The sequence below is a fragment of the Oncorhynchus masou genome, chromosome 9, assembly GCF_036934945.1.
Source record: "Oncorhynchus masou masou isolate Uvic2021 chromosome 9, UVic_Omas_1.1, whole genome shotgun sequence".
Classification (NCBI taxonomy): domain Eukaryota; kingdom Metazoa; phylum Chordata; class Actinopteri; order Salmoniformes; family Salmonidae; genus Oncorhynchus; species Oncorhynchus masou.
Window position 1 is genome coordinate 77273755 of NC_088220.1, and position 25276 is coordinate 77299030.

Consider the following 25276-nt stretch of genomic DNA (forward strand, 5'->3'; position numbering starts at 1 on the left):
GAGCCCTCGCCGTGGTTCCTGAATGAACTGCAGCGCTGCAGAGACAGGAGGGAGGCGGGAGGCCCTGACAAGCTAAGAGCCCTCGCCGTGGTTCCTGAATGAACTGCAGCGCTGCAGAGACAGGAGGAAGGCGGGAGGGCCTGACAAGCTAAGAGCCCTTGCCGTGGTTCCTGAATGAACTGCAGCGCTGCAGAGACAGGAGGGAGGCGGGAGGCCCTGACAAGCTAAGAGCCCTCGCCATGGTTCCTGAATGAACTGCAGCGCTGCAGAGACAGGAGGAAGGCGGGAGGCCCTGACAAGCTAAGAGCCCTCGCCGTGGTTCCTGAATGCCAAAACAGGCCCTCGGGGGGAAGGAGTCATTCAAATTGATGGCTGTGCATCAGAGACATGCACTTTTTATAGGGTAATACATCTCTTCCCCTACCACCTCCCCTTCTGTTTCTCACAGCGACACCCCCCCCCCTTTCTTCCTCTCCCTCCAAACCCATCTCTTTATAAACCCCATTTTCCTTTATTTTTTTCCACATATAGCTCTTGCTTTCATCCCTCCTCCTTTCCTCCCTCACTCTCAACATCTGTCAGCCTACAGTTTCCTGGCAGTTGACAAAGAAAGAGAGAAATGGAGAGGCAGGGCCGTGTTCTCTCCTGTGGACTGCAGCTACAGTGCACCACGAAAGACCTTGTATATAGAAAAATACTATACTACTGTCTCAGTACCAGACCTACACACCTGATAACCCTCCACCATGCAGCACAGCGCAGAGAGACCAGAGAGACCATTTGGAAGACAAGGTGTTGACAATGGAAATGGCTGCCTCGTCCTTGTATTCATCACAGGAAGCTGCTCCGGGAGAGGATAATTAGAATGAGAATGATTTCTATTGGGAGTATTTGTTATATGTGTTTTGCGACTCTGGGGGGAAATGGTCATACGTCTTCTGGAACCTCGACAAATTCCGTTTAATCCTAGTTGAGTTCAGGGATGTATTGCAGTCTTGGCAAGATAAGATTTAGAATTTGTACTATTTTCCTGTCAGACTTGTTGGCTGTTTGTTATGGAAGGTAGGAAACCTGAGCAACCGCCCAGAATGCCTGATGCACAACGAGCCATAAACAAGCCAGACCAGAGATATTAATCCCAATACAACCACATAGATCAGACGCGTTCATGCTACTGTGTTCATGCACGCCTACTGGTCAATACAACCCCCACTAAAAGCCTGCACATCCAATTACACTTAAGGCATGTTGAAACATGAATTTCCATTGGATATTTTCTGTTCATAGAGGCTTCTGTCACTTAGCTTCTGAGTCCTGTCATATCAAGGGATCTCCATAGTAACAGTGTTGGCACAACCCGTTGGCTGCTGTGCTGTGCTCAACCCACTCTTTATAGAATCTGCTCTGGCTAAAATATTGATCAGCGTTGAGATAGTTATTACTAGCTCCTAATTACCATCTCGCTATTGGCAGGGTAGAAGGAATGAGCCTTTTATGAATTTCACATGAGCAGCCAAAGTCAAGCCATCCAAGTGTAGCAATCTGCAGCCTATTCATCTTCCATGAATCATTTATTCTGTGATCGATTAAGTGATTTGTTCAGTCAGGGCAATTTGGCAGCAGCCAATGAGGAGCTGGGAACAGACGCGACTCCATTTGCTATTGTCTAATTAATGCAATAAACATCCCAGGTAACAAATGAACACATTTCCCTGTGATACTGGGCGGGTCACTCTCACTCTGCAGGGGCTGACAACAGTGACGGACCAGGGCTTTGATGTCACTACAGTGACTAACATCAGGACCAGGGCTTTGATGTCACCACAGTGACTAACGACCAGGACCAGGGCTTTGATTTCACCACAGTGACTAACGACCAGGACCAGGGCTTTGATGTCACCACAGTGACTAATGACCAGGACCAGGATGTCACAGTGACTAACGACCAGGACCAGGGCTTTGATGTCACCACAGTGACTAACGACCAGGACCAGGGCTTTGATGTCACCACAGTGACTAACGACCAGGACCAGGGCTTTGATGTCACTACAGTGACTAACGACCAGGACCAGGGCTTTGATGTCACCACAGTGACTAACGACCAGGACCAAGGCTTTGATTTCACCACAGTGACTAACGACCAGGACCAGGGCTTTGATGTCACCACAGTGACTAATGACCAGGACCAGGGCTTTGATGTCACCACAGTGACTCTGGACCAGGGCTTTGATGTCACCACAGTGACTAATGTCTCAGGACCAGGGCTTTGATGTCACCACAGTGATGACAAGGACCATTTGATGTCACCACAGTGACTAACGACCAGACCAGGGCTTCCGATTCAAGTGACTCCGGGACCAGGGCTTTGAGAATCAGAACCACCACTCTGGTGCTTATGTCTCCCCCACTGACTTAAGACAAATAAACTGAAGGAAAATCATCCGGGCACAGAACCAACAGAAAATAGATGAAAATAGACATGAAGCAAGTGTGCGTGGTTAATTCTTTGAGTGCTTGCTGGCGGCACTGGCAGAAATATGGGCGAGCATTCACATCGACACACTACACACACACTACTCACACACACACTGCTCGCACACACACACACACACACACACACACACACACACACACACACACACACACACACACACACACACACACACACAGAAAAACAAACTCATATACATATACACACAGTAGACTAAATCCTGGAAAAACAAACTCTCACGGAAACACAGATTCTGAATAAGTTTAGAATCTCAGACGAGTGTGTGAGCTCTGTGTGGATTTACCTATCTACCAGAGCAGTAGAGAGAGAGAAGTCCGGACTCCTCTGGGGAGCCTCCTGAATCCCTACAAAGGCTCAGTAACGGGTGCTATTGAGATAGGCCCTACTCTCTGCAACCACTCTCTCTCCCACACACACACACTGCTAGCACACACACTGCTAGCACACACACTGCTCGCACACACACTGCTCGCACACACACACACACACACACACACACACACACACACACACACACACACACACACACACACACACACACACACACACACACACACACACACACACACACACACACACACACACACACACACACACACACACACACACACACACAGAGAGAGAGCAGGCTGTGTGGGGTGCAGCAGGGATACCTCCACACCTCTCCCCTGGGTAATTATTTTGACATTATTACATGTGCTCGGATCTCAGTTGCCTTGGCAAAGTGACAGGCAAATGTATCACTCCAGGGGGCTTCTGGGTTATCTGTAGCCGGCAGGAGAAGATAAATGACAAAATAAAAGCTCTCTCTGCTTAAATTGTTTCTACTAATTCTGTGGGGGAGATTTATGAGTCTATCTATTGATGCGTGAATGGAGATAGGAATGTATGTTTGCACACAGATCTGTGTGCGACATAAACACGCAGGTATTGGTTATCTATAGATCCATCAGTCATCTATCAGCGTTAGAGCAGGCTTGCTCAGTGCAGCGCAGACATAATACATACTTTAGGAAGATGAGCCAAGGGTACTATAGTGAAGATGTGCAAAGTCCAGGACAGAGGTCAGCACAGCTTTAGATGCATGTTGTTGATAATAACACCGTTATGGTCTAATGCTATAGCATAAGGTTATAGTCTAATGGTATAGTCTAATATTATAGTACAATGACATAAGACATGTTATAGTCTAATATTATATGTTAATGTTATAGCATAATGTTATAGCATAATGGTATAGTCTAATGTTATAGCATAATGTTATAGCATGGTGTCATAAGAAATGTTATAGTCTAATGTTATATGTTAATGTTATATGTTAATGTTATAGCATAATGTTATAGTATAATGTTATAGCATAATGTTATAGCATAATGTTATAGCATAATGTCATAAGAAATGGTATAGTCTAATGTTATATGTTAATGTTAGCATAATGTTATAGCATAATGTTATAGTCTAATGTTATAGTCTAATGTTATAGTCTAATGTTATAGCCTAATGTTATAGTCTAATGTTATATCATAATGTTACAGTCTGATGTTATAGTCTAATGTTATAGTCTAATGTTATATCATTATGTTATAGTCTAATGTTATAGACTAATGTTATAGTCTAATGGTATAGTCTAATGTTATAGTATAATGTTATAGTCTAATGTTATAGTCTAATGTTATAGACTAATGTTATATCATTATGTTATAGTTTAATGTTATATCATTATGTTATAGTCTAATGTTATATCATAATGTTATAGTATAATGCTAGTATATGTTAGAGCATTATGTTATAGTCTAATGTTATAGACTAATGTTATAGTCTACTGTTATATCATTATATTATAGTCTAATGTTATATCATAATGTTATAGTCTAATGTTAGTATATGTTAGAGCATTATGTTATAGTCTAATGTTATAGACTAATGTTATATCATAATGTTATAGTATAATGCTAGTATATGTTAGAGCATTATATTATAGTCTAATGTTATAGACTAATGTTATAGTCTAATGTTATATCATTATATTATAGTCTAATGTTATATCATAATGTTATAGTATAATGTTAGTATATGTTAGAGCATTATGTTATAGGTCAATTTTATCGCATAACGTTATAGGTTAATATTATAGCATAATGTTATAGCATGTTATAGTATAATATTATAGCATAATGTTATAGCATGTTATAGTATAATGTTATAGCATAATGTTATAACCTAATGTTATAACCTAATGTTACAGTCCAATGTCATAGCATTATGTTATAGTCTCATGTTAAAGCATAATGTTATAGCATTATGTTATAGTCTCATGTTAAAGCATAATGTTATAGCATAATGTTTGACTGGGTTGCTGGGTTTTCACAGTCTGATGGAGGTGGTTTGAAAGCCCTTCAGAATAGAGGTGATGTGTTGTGTATGCTGTTGGTTTTGATTGGCAGAGTGATGACAGGTGTGGTGTCGTTTGGCTCTATGTGTGGAGAGAAGGGCTCTCTGTCCCTGATAGAACACTGACGGGTAGACCACTCACCTTCCATTGCTCATCAGACCCCCGTCAACACGCTGGAACGTCACTGGGGTCAGAGTGGAGGAGACGAGAGAGGGAGCGCCGCGACATAAAAGGAGAGAAAAGACAAAGCAATATGTTTGACTTTTCATATAATTTCAAAGACATTGATGACCACATCAGGGCTGCATTGCCAACGCTAATACCGGTTGATCAGAGAGAGTTCTGATGGTTTTAGCCCCCAACCATTATCAGGAATTATTCTTGTGAACGATCGCACCACTGCACCCAATGTGTCCTTCCAGTGTCTTCTGTAGCTGGCTGGATATTGATGGCTTCCCTAAGGGATGCAGAGGCCCCACAGTGTCCATTCTTATCATGGAAATTATAACAAGGATGCTGTGAATAAGGTAGCAGATTGCATTGCTTTGCATAAAGTGACACGTAATGTGTTTTTCTCAAAGACAAGATGCTTGATGAGAACAGAAACTCATTTCATCTCCCATTTTTTGGTTTGAATCATTATCAGATTTGTGATTAAATCTCGGCCAAAATAAAAATGATTAGAAAAGGCAGAGGGCTCATTAATCAGGTAGAATTAGATGTGTGGGGGCTGGAAGGAAGTGAGTTACAGATCTCTCTAGCAGCAGGGTACACTGACTAGCATGACTCTCAGAAGCCATCTACAGATAATAAATAAGAGTCTTTGTCAGCAGCTAGTAAAACTGTTGCAGCTCAGCGTAAGAGAACGTTTCATCTCTGCTCAACACAGATGATGACAATAAGACATCAGAAGACTGAGCGTGCAAAACGTCAATGGATCACAGGAAATTGAAATAAAGAGAGAAAGAACCATAGAGTTTTGTAAATCACCCTGTGCGGATGACAGAGGAAATCACCCTGTGCGGTTGACAGAGGGGGAGAAGGAAAAAACAGAAACCTACTTGAGTCGAGAAGGAGCTGATAGTAATGTGGCTTATTTAATCATTTCCTGTGATCCATTGACGTTTTGCACGCTCAGTCTTCTGATGTCTTAATGTCATCATCCGTGTTGAGCAGAGATGAAACGTTCTCTTACGCTGAGCTGCAACAGTTTTACTAGCTGCTGACAAAGACCCAAATGTTGTTCCCTAGATGGAGATTAAAGGGAGGAGGACTGAACATTCCTTCACTCCTCTCCTCCACTCAGGTTTATTTTCCAACAAGCCAAGGCACGGGCCAAATTAAGTATTCAGAGAATACAGGAAGAAAGGAGGAGAGGAGATAAAAAAAAAATAGTGATAGTGTGACACAGAGAGTGCTGCTGGTAGGACAACCTCTTCACTTTGTCATCAACCAACCAAAACACTTTTACCACAATCATTCTGGAACTGTACACTGGCATGTTGCAGTATATAAGTGAAAAACCAACCCCAACACAGTAATGACCTAAAGCAAGAAAACTCCCTCAAAACCTTACTGTTATTTTGCTTCAATCATACCACACTAGCTTATTTACATACTTTGACAGTGGATCTTCAAAAGAAAATGGTTGACATTCCTTACTCACCATTACTCTATAGCTACTTCTCTTTATTCCACTAGCAAGAAACACATCTCTCTATCCCTATCTCCTCTCTCACTCTCCTACAGTATCTCTCTCTCCTATCTCTCCTACAGTATCTCTCTCTCCTATCTCTCCTACAGTATCTCTCTCTCGCTCTCCTATCTCTCCTACAGTATCTCTCTTTCTCCGACAGTATCTCTCTCTCCTATCTCTCATTTCTCACTATCCTACAGTATCTCTCTCTCCTATCTCTCATACAGTATCTCTCTCTGCCTCATATTTCTCCTACAGTATCTCTCTCTCTCCTATAGTATCTCTCTCACTCCTATCTCTCCTACAGAATCTCGCTCTCTCTCCTATCTCTCTCTACTATCTCCTATCTCTCTCCTACAGTATCTCCTACAGTATCTCTCTCTCTCTCCTATCTCTCCTACAGAATCTCTCTCTCTCTCCTATCTCTCTCTACTATCTCCTATCTCTCTCCTACAGTATCTCCTACAGTATCTCTCTCTCTCCTATCTCTCCTACAGTTTCCTGGGAGGCAGGGTAGCCTAGTGGTTAGAGCGGTAGACTAGCAAACGGAAGGTTGCAAGTTGAAATCCCCGAGCTGACAAGGTACAAATCTGTCGTTCTGCCCCTGAACAGGCAGTTAACCCACCGTCATTGAAAATAAGAATTTGTTCTTAACTGACTTGCCTGGTTAAAAAAAGAAAAACAATCTCTCTCAGTCTATTTCCTAGTAGGAAGAATAGGGAGGCTGATACTGTGCTCTGCGGTGGGGAGGCCTCTGATGTCCTATCTTTCCTCAGACACATGTATTCTCCGCTGTGGAGGACTTTAATGTTAGCCTGACGTGGCTGTGCCCTGCTCCTTCCTTTCTCCGATGAATCCTCTTTAATAAGCATTAAGGGGTGAGGACATAATCAACGTATAAAATCCCGTCAAATTCCCTGCTGGTTGCGTGCCTCGAAAACCCGTTACCTCTCCTGTATGACAGCTTTACTATAGGAGTCAGGGACACTGTGTGTGGGCATCACCTCATCTCCTAGCTAACATCCTAAATGACACACTACCTCACTCATACACTCAGTGACATTAAAAAAACAACCACCAAAATATTCATATCTAAACCAGTCCTCCTCGTCACCTTCAGTCCTTGACTCATTGTTCTCTCCCGAGGGACACCACCCTGATCCTCTAGCCTCAGTGCAGTGTGCCTACAATCTAATACACCCACTCTTCACTAGTACGTTTGAATGGAACACTTATCTTCCAGCGGCCAGAGCACCAGGTGAGAATAGGGAGTGGTTGATTGTCTAAAGGGAGATCAGGCAGAGGAGCAGGGGGTGTATCACAGGGAGAATGTGTTGCCTGGAGTGGCTAAGCTACAGCCAGGACCCCCAGCCAGCCTCCCTGCACTGGCCTTTTCTCCGTCACACTGCTGGTACAGGACCAGTAGAGAATAACCCCAGTCTGAGGAACTCATTTCATATGTAATGGACTCTGTTCTCCTCAATTCATCTATATCTCTCCAGGAGAGTACAGTGAGCAGACAGAGGCTTTTCTCTCCTGTATTTACAGATTCTTTCATCGAGAGACAGAGGCTGATTGCCTGCTTGCTCAGCATTGGTGCCAGTCAGGTCCACTTTGGGAGAGCATGTACTGATAATCCTTTACAGTATAGGGGGCTAACATTGTTACAGTTATCAATTTAACTGCAATAAACCAATTAGTCCATGGTGTATAAAGTAGCAGAGCCACATAATGCTGTGACAAGAGATAAAGAAGACTACCAGAGTAGCCAATGAGGATATTTTAAAAGGGCAACATAATCACATTTATAATCCCCAATCAACACCAACACCTGTAGAAAGAAAAGGACCCCTTCAAGCCCAATAGATACCTCACAGGAACATCAAAGAGGAGAGTGAAGAGTCTTCAGGACGAATACCCACTACTATCAAAGAGGGGAGTACAGAGTCTTTAAGGACGAATACCCACTAATATCAAAGAGGAGAGTGAAGAGTCTTTAAGGAGGAATACCCACTACTATCAGAGAGGGGAGTACAGAGTCTTTAAGGACGAATACCCACTACTATCAAAGAGGAGAGTACAGAGTCTTTAAGGAGAAATACCCACAACTATCAGAGAGGGGAGTACAGAGACTTTAAGGACGAATACCCACTACTATCAAAGAGGAGAGTACAGAGTCTTCAGGACGAATACCCACTACTATCAAAGAGGGGAGTACAGAGTCTTTAAGGACGAATACCCACTACTATCAAAGAGGAGAGTGAAGAGTCTTTAAGGAGGAATACCCACAACTATCAGAGAGGGGAGTACAGAGACTTTAAGGACGAATACCCACTACTATCAAAGAGGAGAGTGAAGAGTCTTTAAGGAGGAATACCCACTACCATCAAAGAGGAGAGTGAAGAGTCTTTAAGGAGGAATACCCACTACTATCAAAGAGGAGAGTGAAGAGTCTTTAAGGAGGAATACCCACTACTATCACAGAGGAGAGTGAAGAGTCTTTAAGGAGGAATACCCACTACCATCAAAGAGGAGAGTGAAGAGTCTTTGGGAGGAATACCCACTACTATCACAGAGGAGAGTGAAGAGTCTTTAAGGAGGAATACCCACTACCATCAAAGAGGAGAGTGAAGAGTCTTTAAGGAGGAATACCCACTACTATCAAAGAGGAGAGTGAAGGGTCTTTAAGGAGGAATACCCACTACTATCACAGAGGAGAGTGAAGAGTCTTTGGGAGGAATACCCACTACTATCACAGAGGAGAGTGAAGAGTCTTTGGGAGGAATACCCACTACCATCAACGAGGAGAGTGAAGAGTCTTTGGGAGGAATACCCACTACTATCACAGAGGAGAGTGAAGAGTCTTTGGGAGGAATACCCACTACCATCAACGAGGAGAGTGAAGAGTCTTTGAGAGGAATACCCACTACCATCAACGAGGAGAGTGAAGAGTCCTTGGGAGGAATACCCACTACTATCACAGAGGAGAGCGAAGAGTCTTTGGGAGGAATACCCACTACTATCACAGAGGAGAGTACAGAGTCTTTAAGGAGGAATACCCACTACCATCAAAGAGGAGAGTGAAGAGTCTTTGGGAGTAATACCCACTACTATCACAGAGGAGAGTACAGAGTCTTTGGGAGGAATACCCACTACTATCACAGAGGAGAGTACAGAGTCTTTAAGGAGGAATACCCACTACTATCAAAGAGGAGAGTGAAGAGTCTTTGGGAGGAATACCCACTACTATCACAGAGGAGAGTACAGAGTCTTTAAGGAGGACTACCCACTACCATCAAAGAGGAGAGTGAAGAGTCTTTAAGGAGGAATACCCACTACTATCAAAGATGAGAGTACAGAGTCTTTAAGGAGGAATACACACTACTATCAAAGAGGAGAGTACAGAGTCTTTAAGGAGGACTACCCACTACTATCAAAGAGGAGAGTGAAGAGTATTTAAGGAGGAATACCCACTACTATCACAGAGGAGAGTGAAGAGTATTTAAGGAGGAATACCCACTACTATCAAAGAGGAGAGTGAAGAGTCTTTAAGGAGGAATACCCACTACTATCACAGAGGAGAGTGAAGAGTCTTTGAGAGGAATACCCACTACTATCACAGAGGAGAGTACAGAGTCTTTAAGGAGGAATACCCACTACTATCAAAGAGGAGAGTGAAGAGTCTTTGCGAGGAATACCCACTACTATTACAGAGGAGAGTGAAGAGTCTTTGGGAAGAATACCCACTACTATCAAAGAGGAGAGTGAAGAGTCTTTAAGGAGGAATACCCACTACTATCAAAGAGGAGAGTGAAGAGTATTTAAGGAGGAATACCCACTACTATCACAGAGGAGAGTGAAGAGTCTTTAAGGAGGAATACCCACTACTATCAAAGAGGAGAGTGAAGAGTCTTTAAGGAGGAATACCCACTACTATCACAGAGGAGAGTGAAGAGTCTTTAAGGAGGAATACCCACTACTATCAAAGAGGAGAGTGAAGAGTCTTTGAGAGAAATACCCACTACTATCACAGAGGAGAGTGACGAGTCTTTAAGGAGGAATACCCACTACTATCAAAGAGGAGAGTGAAGAGTCTTTGAGAGGAATACCCACTACTATCACAGAGGAGAGTACAGAGTCTTTAAGGAGGAATACCCACTACTATCAAAGAGGAGAGTGAAGAGTCTTTGGGAAGAATACCCACTACTATCAAAGAGGAGAGTGAAGAGTCTTTAAGGAGGAATACCCACTACTATCAAAGAGGAGAGTGAAGGGTCTTTGCGAGGAATACCCACTACTATCACAGAGGAGAGTGAAGAGTCTTTGGGAGGAATACCCACTACTATCACAGAGGAGAGTGACGAGTCTTTAATGAGGAATACCCACTACTATCAAAGAGGAGAGTGAAGAGTCTTTGAGAGGAATACCCACTACTATCACAGAGGAGAGTACAGAGTCTTTAAGGAGGAATACCCACTACTATCAAAGAGGAGAGTGAAGAGTCTTTGGGAAGAATACCCACTACTATCAAAGAGGAGAGTGAAGAGTCTTTAAGGAGGAATACCCACTACTATCAAAGAGGAGAGTGAAGGGTCTTTGCGAGGAATACCCACTACTATCAAAGAGGAGAGTGAAGAGTATTTGGGAGGAATACCCACTACTATCAAAGAGGAGAGTGAAGAGTCTTTGAGAGGAATACCCACTACTATCACAGAGGAGAGTGAATAGTCTTTGGGAGGAATACCCACTACTATCAAAGAGGAGAGTGAAGAGTCTTTAAGGAGGAATAACCACTACTATCAAAGAGGAGAGTGAAGAGTATTTAAGGAGGAATACCCACTACTATCACAGAAGAGAGTGAAGAGTCTTTGGGAGGAATACCCACTACTATCACAGAGGAGAGTGAAGAGTCTTTGGGAGGAATACCCACTACTATCAAAGAGGAGAGTGAAGAGTCTTTAAGGAGAAATACCCACTACTATCACAGAGGAGAGTGAAGAGTCTTTGGGAGGAATACCCACTACTATCAAAGAGGAGAGTGAAGAGTCTTTAAGGAGAAATACCCACTACTATCACAGAGGAGAGTGAAGAGTCTTTGGGAGGAATACCCACTACCATCAACAATGGGGATACAGAGTCTTTGGGAGGAATACCCACTACTATCAACGAGGGGAGTGAATAGTCTTTGGAGGAATACCCACTACTATCAAAGAGGGGAGTGAAGAGTCTTTGGAGGAATACCCACTACCATCAAAGAGGAGAGTGAAGAGTCTTTGGAGGAATACCCACTACTATCAAAGAGGGGAGTCCCAACAGGAATACCAGACAGAGAGAGGAACACCACAGCCAGAGGATGGAGGTTCAGTGAAACACTGATGGTCACAACAGCCAAACACAGAGGTACAGTACGGTATGACAACCAGGCTGATGACTGAGCAGGGATGGGACAGCTGTTTGCAGTGCACAGGCCCCCTGCCCTATTACAAATCCAGAGCGTTTTCATGATGAATTTAAGCTAATTCAGGCCATCTCTTCCAGCAGGAAGAAAATGTGTGAAATATGGGTTTTTGCCACCTCAAGCTGGGGTTTGGATTTATATTGGGCAAGACCTGGAATCTGTCAAACATATATAATGTAGGCAGGAGAGGAGAGGAGGGGAGGGACCTGTGGCAGGAGGTGGGGGGGTGGACAGACAAATGAACAGTACCTGCAGGGGTGAAGGTGAAGGACTGGACTGTAAAACAAGAAGACAGAGAAGTTGTGTGTTAAAAGCCTACAGAGGTGCTGGCGGCGTTGCTTTGGGGGCCTCTGCACACTGGGGCTGGGGGCCAGGGAGGCGAAAGGGGGGCAGAGGAGAGGAGCCAACTCCATGACCCAGTGTGCATGGCGGCAGCCAGGAAAGCAGCTCAGAGGCCACAGAGATGTAGAGACAACAGAAACAAATCAAAGAAAACACAACATACACAAAATGTAGCAAACAGAAATGAAGGACAGGTTACAGCCATTTGACTGATTGTAGCGAGATCAAAAGTCAGTTTGCGCTCAGACAAAGAATAAATTAAAAACTATTGAGAGAGATAACAATTTACTTGTACAAAGACATTGTTGAATAACATTACATGCATTACTAAAATTATGTCTATCTCCAACTCTCTAATGAAATAGCCTGGAGGTGGAAGACAGTCCATGGTGGGTGGCTGTATTGATTATCTCCTCTACTATAATTAAATAGCCTAGCAGTGGAAGACAGTCCATGGTGGATGGTTGTATTGACTATCTCCTCCACTATAATTAAATAGCCTAGCAGTGGAAGACAGTCCATGGTGGTTGGCTGTATTGACTATCTCCTCCACTATAATTAAATAGCTTAGCAGTGGAAGACAGTCCATGGTGATTGGCTGTATTGACTATCTCCTCCACTATAATTAAATAGCCTGGCAGTGGAAGACTGTCCATGGTGGATGGCTGTATTGACTATCTCCTCCACTATAATTAAATAGCCTTGGCAGTGGAAGACAGTCCATGGTGGATGGCTGTATTGACTATCTCCTCCACTATAATTAAATAGCCTTGGCAGTGGAAGACAGTCCATGGTGGATGGCTGTATTGACTGAGGTCGAGCACCCACACTCTGAAATGTCAGGGTCGGTGTAGGAGGATGGATGAACTGGCTCCAGCTCCAGCATGTATCAGTCCTGAGTGACTGGCCAGACCAGCAGAGAATCAGTTGTACCCGTAACCCAACCCACGCAACCCCTGCCACCCTAGGATAGCATCGACACCGTGGGAGGGCGTGTCAACATCACAACCATCACAACATGATTCACACCAACACTGCTTTGACAGTAGAGATAAAGAAATATCCCTTCACAATAGAGTTAATAAAGTCATTAAAACACAGTTTAGTGATGCTTTTGAGGAAGTTTGTTGAGTGCTCTGTATTGATGGCAGGGAGCAATCTCACAGAGGTAGAGTGTATGCACCTACAGTACGGTTTGTATGTTGTGTGCATAATTAGCGTCTGTGTGTACTCTCCTGCCTGCTGGTCTAACCTGCATAGTTGCTGTGTGTACTCTCCTGCCTGCTGGTCTAACCTGCGTAGTTGCTTTGTGTACTCTCCTGTCTGATGGTCTAACCTGCGTAGTTGCTGAGTGTACTCTCCTGCCTGCTGGTCTAACCTGCGTAGTTGCTTTGTGTACTCTCCTGTCTGATGGTCTAACCTGCGTAGTTGTTGAGTGTACTCTCCTGCCTGCTGGTCTAACCTGTGTAGTTGCTGAGTGTACTCTCCTGCCTGCTGGTCTAACCTGCGTAGTTGCTGTGTGTACTCTCCTGCCTGCTGGTCTAACCTGCGTAGTTGCTGTGTGTACTCTACTGCCTGTTGGTCTAACCTGCGTAGTTGCTGTGTGTACTCTCCTGCCTGCTGGTCTAACCTGTGTAGTTGCTGTGTGTACTCTCCTGCCTGCTGGTCTAACCTGCGTAGTTGCTGAGCCCCTTCCTCTTCTTCCTCCTCCAGTACAGCCAGATACTGAAGCCCATGAGGATAACCCAGCAGGCCCCTCCGATCCCCGCTATGAACGCTGGCTGCTTCACCACGTCTGTGATCTGCTCCGTGATGCTGTTGTTCCTGTTCCCACTAATGATCACGTCACGGAAGTCCTTACCTGGGGTGGGAGGGACAGGGGGGACAGGAGGGACGGGAGGGGCAGGAGGGACAGGAGGGCAGGGGGACAGGAGGGCGGGGGGACAGGAGGGACAGGAGGGACAGGGGAGACAGGAGGGCAAGGGGACAGGAGGGACGGGGGAACAGTGTGAGGGTGTGTATGCCAGGTTGTTTGTTGAAGCGGTGAAAAAGGATTCAGCATTATAATAAACCATTTTGTTATTACAATTGATTGCCGGCTGGGGACAATAGCAGTACCATAATAGTCCCCACATATTTACTAAGAGCTCAATTCTTCCTCAAGATATGCCTTCAACCTCCATGGGAGAAGTACAAGGAAATGTCAATTTCATGCACAGACCTGTAGTTAGGATTGAGTTCCAGGTGTAGATATGGTAAGATACAGAGGCAACACCAGCCTCTCGTCAATAGCAGCTAACATATTGACTGAGAGAGTAGAACATGGCTGCGGTGTGTGTGCTGTGAAACCTAACGTGTAGACAGAGAGAGAGGGGAGGGAGGCTAAATCCTACAAGCTGACGACAACCCCTCAGCTGATCCTGCTGTTTGCTTAGCTCAGACTCTAATTCACTTCAATAAAAAAGACCATGTGAGATGAGAGGCACACCCTGCTCCGTATCGATCTACCAATCGAAGCTCACTCTGACTTGTCTGCCTGACACTATAAGAGTTGGTTCTCAGAAGAGCACACATGACAATATACCTGCAATCTTTGGCTTGGAGAACTGTGAGAGGGATTATAGGAGTGACATTGGAGAAAAAACACTATGCTACAGGCCAAGCCATCGGTTATTGGTCAAATCAGTCCCTGGTCCATATAAATTACACAGACCTACACCATAACCTGGCTACACATCAAAATAACAGACCTACACCACAGCCTGGCTACACATCAAAATAACAGACCTACACCACAGCCTGGCTACACATCAAAATAACAGACCTACACCACAGCCTGGCTACACATCAAAATAACAGACCTACACCACAGCCTGGCTACACATCAAAATAACAGACCTACACCACAGCCTGGCTACACATCAAAATAACAGACCTACACCACAGCCTGGCTACACATCAAAATAACAGACCTACACCACAGCCTGGCTACACATCAAAATAACAGACCTACACCACAGCCTGGCTACACATCAAAATAACAGACCTACACCACAGCCTGGCTACACATCAAAATAACAGACCTACACCACAGCCTGGCTACACATCAAAATAACAGACCTACACCACAGCCTGGCTACACATCAAAATAACAGACCTACACCACAGCCTGGCTACACATCAAAATAACAGACCTACACCACAGCCTGGCTACACATCAAAATAACAGACCTACACCACAGCCTGGCTACACATCAAAATAACAGACCTACACCACAGCCTGGCTACACATCAAAATAACAGACCTACACCACAGCCTGGCTACACATCAAAATAACAGACCTACACCACAGCCTGGCTACACATCAAAATAACAGACCTACACCACAGCCTGGCTACACATCAAAATAACAGACCTACACCACAGCCTGGCTACACATCAAAATAACAGACCTACACCACAGCCTGGCTACACATCAAAATAACAGACCTACACCACAGCCTGACTACACATCAAAATAACAGATGTATGATTTAAATACAATCAGTATGACTGATCACTCATGTCACATGCTCTCTAATTGTAAATACTTTTGCCCCAAAGTGGTAATATTGATCATTTAAATAGGCATTCTTTATTCCCTGCCTCGTGGCCATGTTAATTGGAGTGATGTTTTTTCCAATAAAAATGTCCTTCAAAAACTAAATGGACTTTTCTGTAATTATGAGACACTTTTACATTCCTCAATCATTTATGTGATAATGCCCTCGAGGCCGGTGTTTGGAGGATATATTGGCACAGGTGTTGTTAGGCCCCAAACACTGGCTTCCAGGGCATTATCACTAAGAAATAGTCCCGACACAAATCTAGGGTTGCTAACCAAGTCGGCTGGTTGTTCGTTCAATCGGTTTGGTTGCCAGAGACGTGACCCAGTCGTTAAGTATTTTTGTTCTGTATCTACAGTATGGACGTGACCCAGTCGTTAAGTATTTTGCAAGTTAGATTTTGGCAACTAGATGGCAGCAGTGTATAAGCAAAGTTTTCTATTGATCCAATGAACCATTGCATTACTGTTCAAAATGTTGTATCAAGTCTGCCAAAATGTGCCAAATTGGTTTATTGATACATTTTCAAGTACATAATTGTGCACTCTCCTCAAACAATAGCATGTAATTCTTTCACTGTAATAGCATCTTTAAATTGGACAGCACAGTTAGATTGACAAGAATTGAAGCTTTCTGCCCATATAAGACATGTCTATGTCCAGGGAAATGTTCTTGTTCCATTCAACGTCATGCTGATCACAGAAGCACACGTTAGCTCAAACATCCCATGGGGGGTCACCGATCCGGTAGAAGATTCAAATCTACGCTTTTGAAAACTAAATGTTAGTTTAAAAGAAATGTGAGATAATGTCTAGATTATTTTTTATAGAGATCAAGTTCATAAATTGCCTGGCTGGGCTGATGAGACAGTGGATTGCGCAGTCAGATGGAACAGAGTAAATAAGCATTTTACCGTCTTACATTTAGCCGGTGGTAACTTGTGGAATAGACACCGTCTGGAATGCAGTTTTAACGAATCAGCACTTAGGATTAGACACACCCGTTGTAAAATCTACCATAACTCCCCCTTTCGTGTGTTTTCCTTCCCATTCCACTCCCCCTGGGTCTCTTACCAATGACAATAGGTTGAGGTTCACTCTTGACCCCCACCCCTGCACTGGTGCTGGCAGCCACCTCCACCCGATACAGCACCCCCACTTGAAGCCCCCCCACAACCACCGACCGGATGGCTGCATCCACTGTCTTATTCACGTGGAATCGTGTCTCATTCCCTAGGCACCATATCTGAGTAGAGGAAGAGAGACAGAGGAAGAGAGAGCATAACATCCTGTCACAGTGGTGTCAGGTAGAGTATTATATTGATTCTGATGGCCTCTCAGTAAGCCAGAGTCAGCAGGTTACATCCAGTCTATCTTCTCACAGTAACCTGCCTTGTACTCCTGGATGATGCCGTTCTGGTGTTCTGGAGGAGGGGGGTCCCAGGAGATGCTGATGGAGGTGCTGTTCTGGTTGCCCACCGTCAGGACTGTAACCTGCAGGGGAGGGGCACTGGGAGCTGGGGTTGAGGGGAGGCAGATGGGGGGCGGAGAAAACAATAGATGGTCAGGGAAGAGGAAGAGGGAGGGAGCATTCCATTCTCCGTTACACACACAACCTCACAAACACGCACGCACGCACACATGGACACACACACATCATCTTTATTGTGAGGAGTGTGTGTAGTTGTTAGCAGGTGGAAGACACAGGTGCTGTGGGGAGAGCAGCAGCTCATTAGAAGGGGATTTACATGGAGAACAGGGAGGTTTGACACGGCTCTCTTTAACATTTCACTATGATTAAATATCCCAGGCCTGCCTGCGCCTGCTTCAACACAGAGGGATTTACACACAGAATACTGCTATTGATTTTCAGAGTAACACCCAGGCAGTCAGTCAAGCACCCTCAGTCAAGCTAAGACTCCTCCATTGACTCAGCCAGGGTGACATGTGGGTCAACAGGCTTATAGGAGGAGCCTTACAGCAGTGCAGCCATACATGAGGAACATTCGAAGAAATTTATTTTGAGGAGAATTGAAACATGGGGCTAGGTAAACATATTGACTGGTTTCGTCGCTCAGCCTGGTGGAACTAAAGCCAGTGGGGTAGAGAGCAGGGGGGAGGCTCTAAAGTGAGGCACAGCTCTATAGATGGGGTGTGTACATGGCCTGAGAGACCAGGGTCCACAGAAGGCACCAGCTCATGAGAGACAGAGCCCACAACAGACACCAGCTCCTGAGAAACAGAGCCCAGAGCCCACAGCAGACACCAACTCATGAGAGACAGAGACCAGAGCCCACAGCAGACACCAGCTCCTGAGAAACAGAGCCCAGAGCCCACAGCAGACACCAGCTCATGAGAGACAGAGCCCAGAGCCCACAGCAGACACCAGCTCATGAGAGACAGAGCCCACAGCAGACACCAGCTCCTGAGAGACAGAGCCCAGAGCAGACACCAGCCTCGGGTTTCAGTACTCACATCACTGTCATTTCATAGAAATTCTCCTCCGGCTGATGAACGAGTGCCGGCCAAATAAATACATAACAATTGAAGCAAACTGAAAATAACGTCAAAAAAATACTCTAAAACACCTCCCCCAGCTAGCGCCCACTCTAAAACAGCATTTACTATGTGCCTCTCTCTCACCTCCCCCAGCTAGCCCCCACTCTAAAACAGCATTTACTCTGTGCCTCTCTCTCACCTCCCCCAGCTAGCCCCTCTCTAAAACAGCATTTACTCTGTGCCTCTCTCTCACCTCCCCCAGCTAGCCCCTCTCTAAAACAGCATTTACTCTGTGCCTCTCTCTCACCTCCCCCAGCTAGCCCCCACGCTAAAACAGCATTTACTCTGTGCCTCTCTCTCACCTCCCCAGCTAGCCCCTCTCTAAAACAGCATTTACTCTGTGCCTCTCTCTCACCTCCCCCAGCTAGCCCCCACTCTAAAACAGCATTTACTCTGTGCCTCTCTCTCACCTCCCCCAGCTAGCCCCCACTCTAAAACAGCATTTACTCTGTGGCTCTCTCTCACCTCCCCCAGCTAGCCCCCACTCTAAAACAGCATTTACTCTGTGCCTCTCTCTCACCTCCCCCAGCTAGCCCCTCTCTAAAACAGCATTTACTCTGTGCCTCTCTCTCACCTCCCCCAGCTAGCCCCCAATCTAAAACAGCATTTACTCTGTGCCTCTCTCTCACCTCCCCCAGCTAGCCCCCACTCTAAAACAGCATTTACTCTGTGCCTCTCTCTCACCTCCCCCAGCTAGCCCCCACTCTAAAACAGCATTTACTCTGTGCCTCTCTCTCACCTCCCCCAGCTAGCCCCCACTCTAAAACAGCATGTGTCAAGCTACCGACCTACTGCAGTCATACTGCTACACTGAACACCAAAACACCAAGAGAGGACCAGGCATGGAGGAAGAAGACAAATGGCTCCAATACCGGACACCATGTTAGAAATCCACCACCAGCCCATCTCCCATCATGCTTAGAGGCCTCCGCCGCCCTCCGCAGCTGTGTTAGATTACACAGAGGTGACAGAACGCAACATCACAGCGCAGCAGCCATCAGGGACAATGTCGTTCAAAGTTAATGTTATGAATGATTTAGCAGCTTATTATTATGCATATTTGCGCTAAACAATCCACATTTTTCATTAGGAGCAGTGCTGGCTGCTGTAATAGAGCCATTAGCCCATTGATGTATGGCTGGCAGGAATGTGACCTGCTGTCTCCACACGTATGTTACACGCACACACACACACACTACACACACACACACACACACACACACACACTACACACACACGCACACACACTACACACACACACACACACACACACACACACACACACACACACACACACACACACACACACACACACACACACACACACACACACACACACACACACTACAGCACACTGCCACCCCTCCCATTCTAAACAGTAGAGTGCTAATCTAAGCCTCAGAGCCATTTAGATAAGCAGCAACTCATTTTCTATGCTGAGAACAGGCAGGCAGCAGGAGGTAGATACTGTTGGTCTCCTGCACCCACTGACTACTGGTTCAACTCTCCCCCAGAACCAGGCAGGCTGGCTGGGTTGTTTAACATACTTGATGGCCTCTCTGGTCCCTTCTGAGGCAATCTGTCAGTGGACTTCATATCACTGGAATGTGTTCAAGAGTGTGTTCTATTCATAGAATGTGTTATATTTATCATCCCCTTGGCTTGACTGTCTGCCTCCACTCTCCCCTCTCCAGATGGACCAGAGAGAAGAAGAAATGGAACATAAAGCTTGACTCTCCCCTCTCCAGATGGACCAGAGAGAAGAAGAAACGGAACATAAAGGTTGACTCTCCCCTCTCCAGATGGACCAGAGAGAAGAAGAAATGAAACATAAAGGTTGACTCTCCCCTCTCCAGATGGACCAGAGAGAAGAAGAAATGGAACATAAAGGTTGACTCTCCCCTCTCCAGATGGACCAGAGAGAAGAAGAAATGAAACATAAAGGTTGACTCTCCCCTCTCCAGATGGACCAGAGAGAAGAAGAAATGAAACATAAAGGTTGACTCTCCCCTCTCCAGATGGACCAGAGAGAAGAAGAAATGGAACATAAAGGTTGACTCTCCCCTCTCCAGATGGACCAGAGAGAAGAAGAAATGGAGTAGCAAAGTGAAAGACATACAGTAAGGTAGAGTCATGGAGTGGTGAGTCGTATCCCATCATCCTCCTGGTGGAGATGCTCTGGGGATGGGATACTCTAATAATGTAATCACTCTAATAATGTAATCACTCTAATAATAATCACTCTCCAAACCCATGGCCTCACAGTGTCTGTCCCATAGCATCATAGTGTCTGTCCCATGGTCTCACAGTGTCTGTCCCATGGCCTCACAGTGTCTGTCCCATGGCCTCACAGTGTCTGTCCCATGGCCTCACAGTGTCTGTCCCATGGCCTCACAGTGTCTGTCCCATGGCCTCACAGTGTCTGTCCCATGGTCTCACAGTGTCTGTCCCATGGCCTCACAGTGTCTGTCCCATGGCCTCACAGTGTCTGTCCCATGGCCTCACAGTGTCTGTCCCATGGCCTCACAGTGTCTGTCCCATGGCCTCACAGTGTCTGTCCCATGGCCTCACAGTGTCTGTCCCATGGCCTCACAGTGTCTGTCCCATGGCCTCATAGTGTCTGTCCCATGGCCTCACAGTGTCTGTCCCATGGCCTCATAGTGTCTGTCCCATGGCCTCACAGTGTCTGTCCCATGGCCTCAGAGTGTCTGTCCCATGGCCTCATAGTGTCTGTCCCATGGCCTCATAGTGTCAGTCATAGTCGTGGAGTATCTGTTTGTGTTTATGTTGGTCTGCACATGTTTGTCTACCCTACTACTCACCTTCACCACATGAATCAGTACAGCATGTACAGTTATAGAACTTTCCATATGTAACAACATGTACAGCTATAGAACTGTCCATATATAACAGCATGTACAGCTATAGAACTGTCCATATTTAACAGCATGTACAGCTATAGAACTGTCCATATGTAACAGCATGTACAGTTATAGAACTGTCCATATTTAACAGCATGTACAGCTATAGAACTGTCCATATGTAACAGCATGTACAGCTATAGAACTGTCCATATGTAACAGCATGTACAGCTATAGAACTGTCCATATGTAACAGCATGTACAGCTATAGAACTGTCCATATGTAACAGCATGTACAGCTATAGAACTGTCCATATGTAACAGCATGTACAGCTATAGAACTGTCCATATGTAACAGCATGTACAGCTATAGAACTGTCCATATGTAACAGCATGTACAGCTATAGAACTGTCCATATGTAACAGCATGTACAGCTATAGAACTGTCCATATGTAACAGCATGTACAGCTATAGAACTGTCCATATGTAACAGCATGTACAGCTATAGAACTGTCCATATGTAACAGCATGTACAGCTATAGAACTGTCCATATGTAACAGCATGTACAGCTATAGAACTGTCCATATGTAACAGCATGTACAGCTATAGAACTGTCCATATGTAACAGCATGTACAGCTATAGAACTGTCCATATGTAACAGCATGTACAGCTATAGAACTGTCCATATGTAACAGCATGTACATCTATAGAACTGTCCATATGTAACAGCATGTACAGCTATAGAACTGTCCATATGTAACAGCATGTACAGCTATAGAACTGTCCATATGTAACAGCATGTACAGCTATAGAACTGTCCATATGTAACAGCATGTACAGCTATAGAACTGTCCATATGTAACAGCATGTACAGCTATAGAACTGTCCATATGTAACAGCATGTACAGCTATAGAACTGTCCATATGTAACAGCATGTACAGCTATAGAACTGTCCATATGTAACAGCATGTACAGCTATAGAACTGTCCATATGTAACAGCATGTACAGCTATAGAACTGTCCATATGTAACAGCATGTACAGCTATAGAACTGTCCATATGTAACAGCATGTACAGCTATAGAACTGTCCATATGTAACAGCATGTACAGCTATAGAACTGTCCATATGTAACAGCATGTACAGCTATAGAACTGTCCATATGTAACAGCATGTACAGCTATAGAACTGTCCATATGTAACAGCATGTACAGCTATAGAACTGTCCATATGTAACAGCATGTACAGCTATAGAACTGTCCATATGTAACAGCATGTACAGCTATAGAACTGTCCATATGTAACAGCATGTACAGCTATAGAACTGTCCATATGTAACAGCATGTACAGCTATAGAACTGTCCATATGTAACAGCATGTACAGCTATAGAACTGTCCATATGTAACAGCATGTACAGCTATAGAACTGTCCATATGTAACAGCATGTACAGCTATAGAACTGTCCATATGTAACAGCATGTACAGCTATAGAACTGTCCATATGTAACAGCATGTACAGCTATAGAACTGTCCATATCATCTGTCTTTCCCCAGTATAACAGGTCATGACGTGAAACCCGGATCTACTCCATTAGAAGTGGGAAGGTATTGAGGATCCCGCAGGCTCTGTGTGTGTGTGTGTGTGGGTGTGTGTGTGGGTGTGTGTGTGTGGGTGCGTGTATCAGTGTGAAGCATGTCTCTCTCTGGCCCTGTCATGTCCTGTCAGAGTCAGGCTGCGGGCGACAGCTCCGCCTCCCAGCAGGAAGTGAGCGAGCGCTGGGTCCAATCATATCTCAACTCATGGTTGCAGGGTGATGGATGAGAAGTGGGCTCACAGAAACACCACCAATCATAAACAATCAAGCAGAAAGTTCAGGAAACTACACAGTGGCAGGCAGGAACACAGACACACACTATCCCCACAATGTCACAGCAGGAGACAGTTATTGTGAGCGACATTTAAGATATCATAACAATTGTGCGCCCTACAGGAAACATGTCAAACAGTCATCTCAAATCTGTGTGAATAGAAACCACTTGGACGGAGGAAAATGTTCATGAAATAGCTTGGTGATTTCTTTACCTTCCTCTGTGGTGCGAGCCGACCTGGACTCACTGTCCATGCCCTGGAACTCATTGAAGTAGGGCCGGACCTTGATCTCATAGACAATGCCTTTCTTGAGGTTGGAGAGGACCACACTGCGCTCAGAGGGGACCTTCACATCCTGGGTCTGCCAGGGTCCTGGGGGAAACATGCCAGATGTCTGCCTGTACAGAACTCTGTATCCCTGGATGAACTGAGACTGACGGTCCACCTGGGACAAAGACATGGGGAGAAGAGGGGTTAGCTTCACTCAACTGTACAGGGTTCCTAGGAAATAAAACACATCTTCTTTTCAGATAGGAAAGAGTTAAGAGGAAATAGATAAGGATCATGGCCATAGGTGTGCAGCACAGTACTCAGACACCAGAGTACATGAAACAATGTTGTTCAACAGATGTACGGATTGGCCGGGGTAGGCCATCATTGTAAATAAAAATTTGTCCTTAAAACCTCTTAAGGATCGGGACCTTTTTTTCCTCAAATTTTCGCATAAAATAACATATACAAATCTAAAGGCCATACTGTAGTTTTCCAGCCCAGGCACAATTTAGATTTTGACCACTAGATGGCAGCAGTGTATGTGCAACGTTTTAGACTGATCCAATGAAACATTGCATTTCTGTTCAAGATGTTGTATCAATACTGCTCAAATGTTCCTAATTGGTTTATTAATTGCATTTAAAGTTCATAACTGTGCACTCTCCTCAAACAATCGCATGATATTATTTCACTGTAATAGCTACTGTAAATTGGACAGTGCAGTTAGATTATGAAGCTTTCTGACCATATCAGATATGTCTGTGTCCTGGGAAATGTTCTTGTTACTTCCAACCTCATGCTAATGGCATTAGCCTACGTTAGCTCACCCGCCCCGAGGGGGACCCACCAATCCTGAGGTTAACTGACTTATAATAATACACTGAAAAATGACCCTCAGACTACACAGACCGACAAAGAATTAGAAAACAAACCACGTTTTGATAAACTCCCATATCTACTGGGTGAAATACCACAGTGTGCCATCACAGCAGCAAGATTTATGACCTGTTGCCACATGAAAAGGGCTACTAGTAACAACAAATTCAATCCATATTTATGTTTACTTATTTTCCCTTTTGTACTTGAACTATTTTCACATAATATGACATTTGAAATGTCTGTATTCTTTTGGACCTTTTGTGAGTGTAATGTTTACTGTTAATATTTGTTGTTGTTTATTTCACTTTTGTTTATTATCTATTTCACTTGCTTTAGCAATATAAGCATACGTTTCCCATGCCAATAATTACCCTTAAATTGAAATTGAACTGAGAGAGAGAGAGAGATGAGAAATGACCTCCCTCTCTCTCAGCACACTGAGCACACAGCACCAAGGCCCTCCATTCATGGGCTTTAAGGAGCACAGCTATAAAAGCCCTACATATGCACGTCTCACTTGTATTGTACATACCAACTAGTGAAACCTAAGGCAGGGTCCCACAAGGCCTAGGACAAACATGTGAGTGTGAAGTGATCGGCTGATGACTGTCATCCAACCCAGGGGAACTCTGGGAGAAGAATACACACCTGGGACAATGTAGACAAATCTGTCCAATTGAGGTGACAGACAGAGAGCCCAGAGGTGCGATAGTGCTCTCCCAGTCGATAAGGGTCCTTGGTTCTAAACTTGGGCCCATTTAGCCAGAGAGAGAAAAGTTGAATTTATGCAGAGGAAGGGGGGCATAACTCACAGTAATGGCTTGT

General features: G+C 44.7%; 1 protein-coding gene across 1 annotated transcript in view; it reads right to left on the reverse strand.

Annotated features, from left to right (window-relative positions):
* Positions 1–25276, reverse strand: part of LOC135546641 (roundabout homolog 2-like) — a 651734-nt gene that overhangs the window by 46584 nt on the left and 579874 nt on the right. The window contains 5 exon segments of the mRNA XM_064975230.1: positions 5046–5088; positions 14073–14261; positions 17080–17251; positions 17398–17522; positions 23513–23744. Of these exon segments, the coding sequence (XP_064831302.1) occupies positions 5046–5088; positions 14073–14261; positions 17080–17251; positions 17398–17522; positions 23513–23744 (761 nt within the window).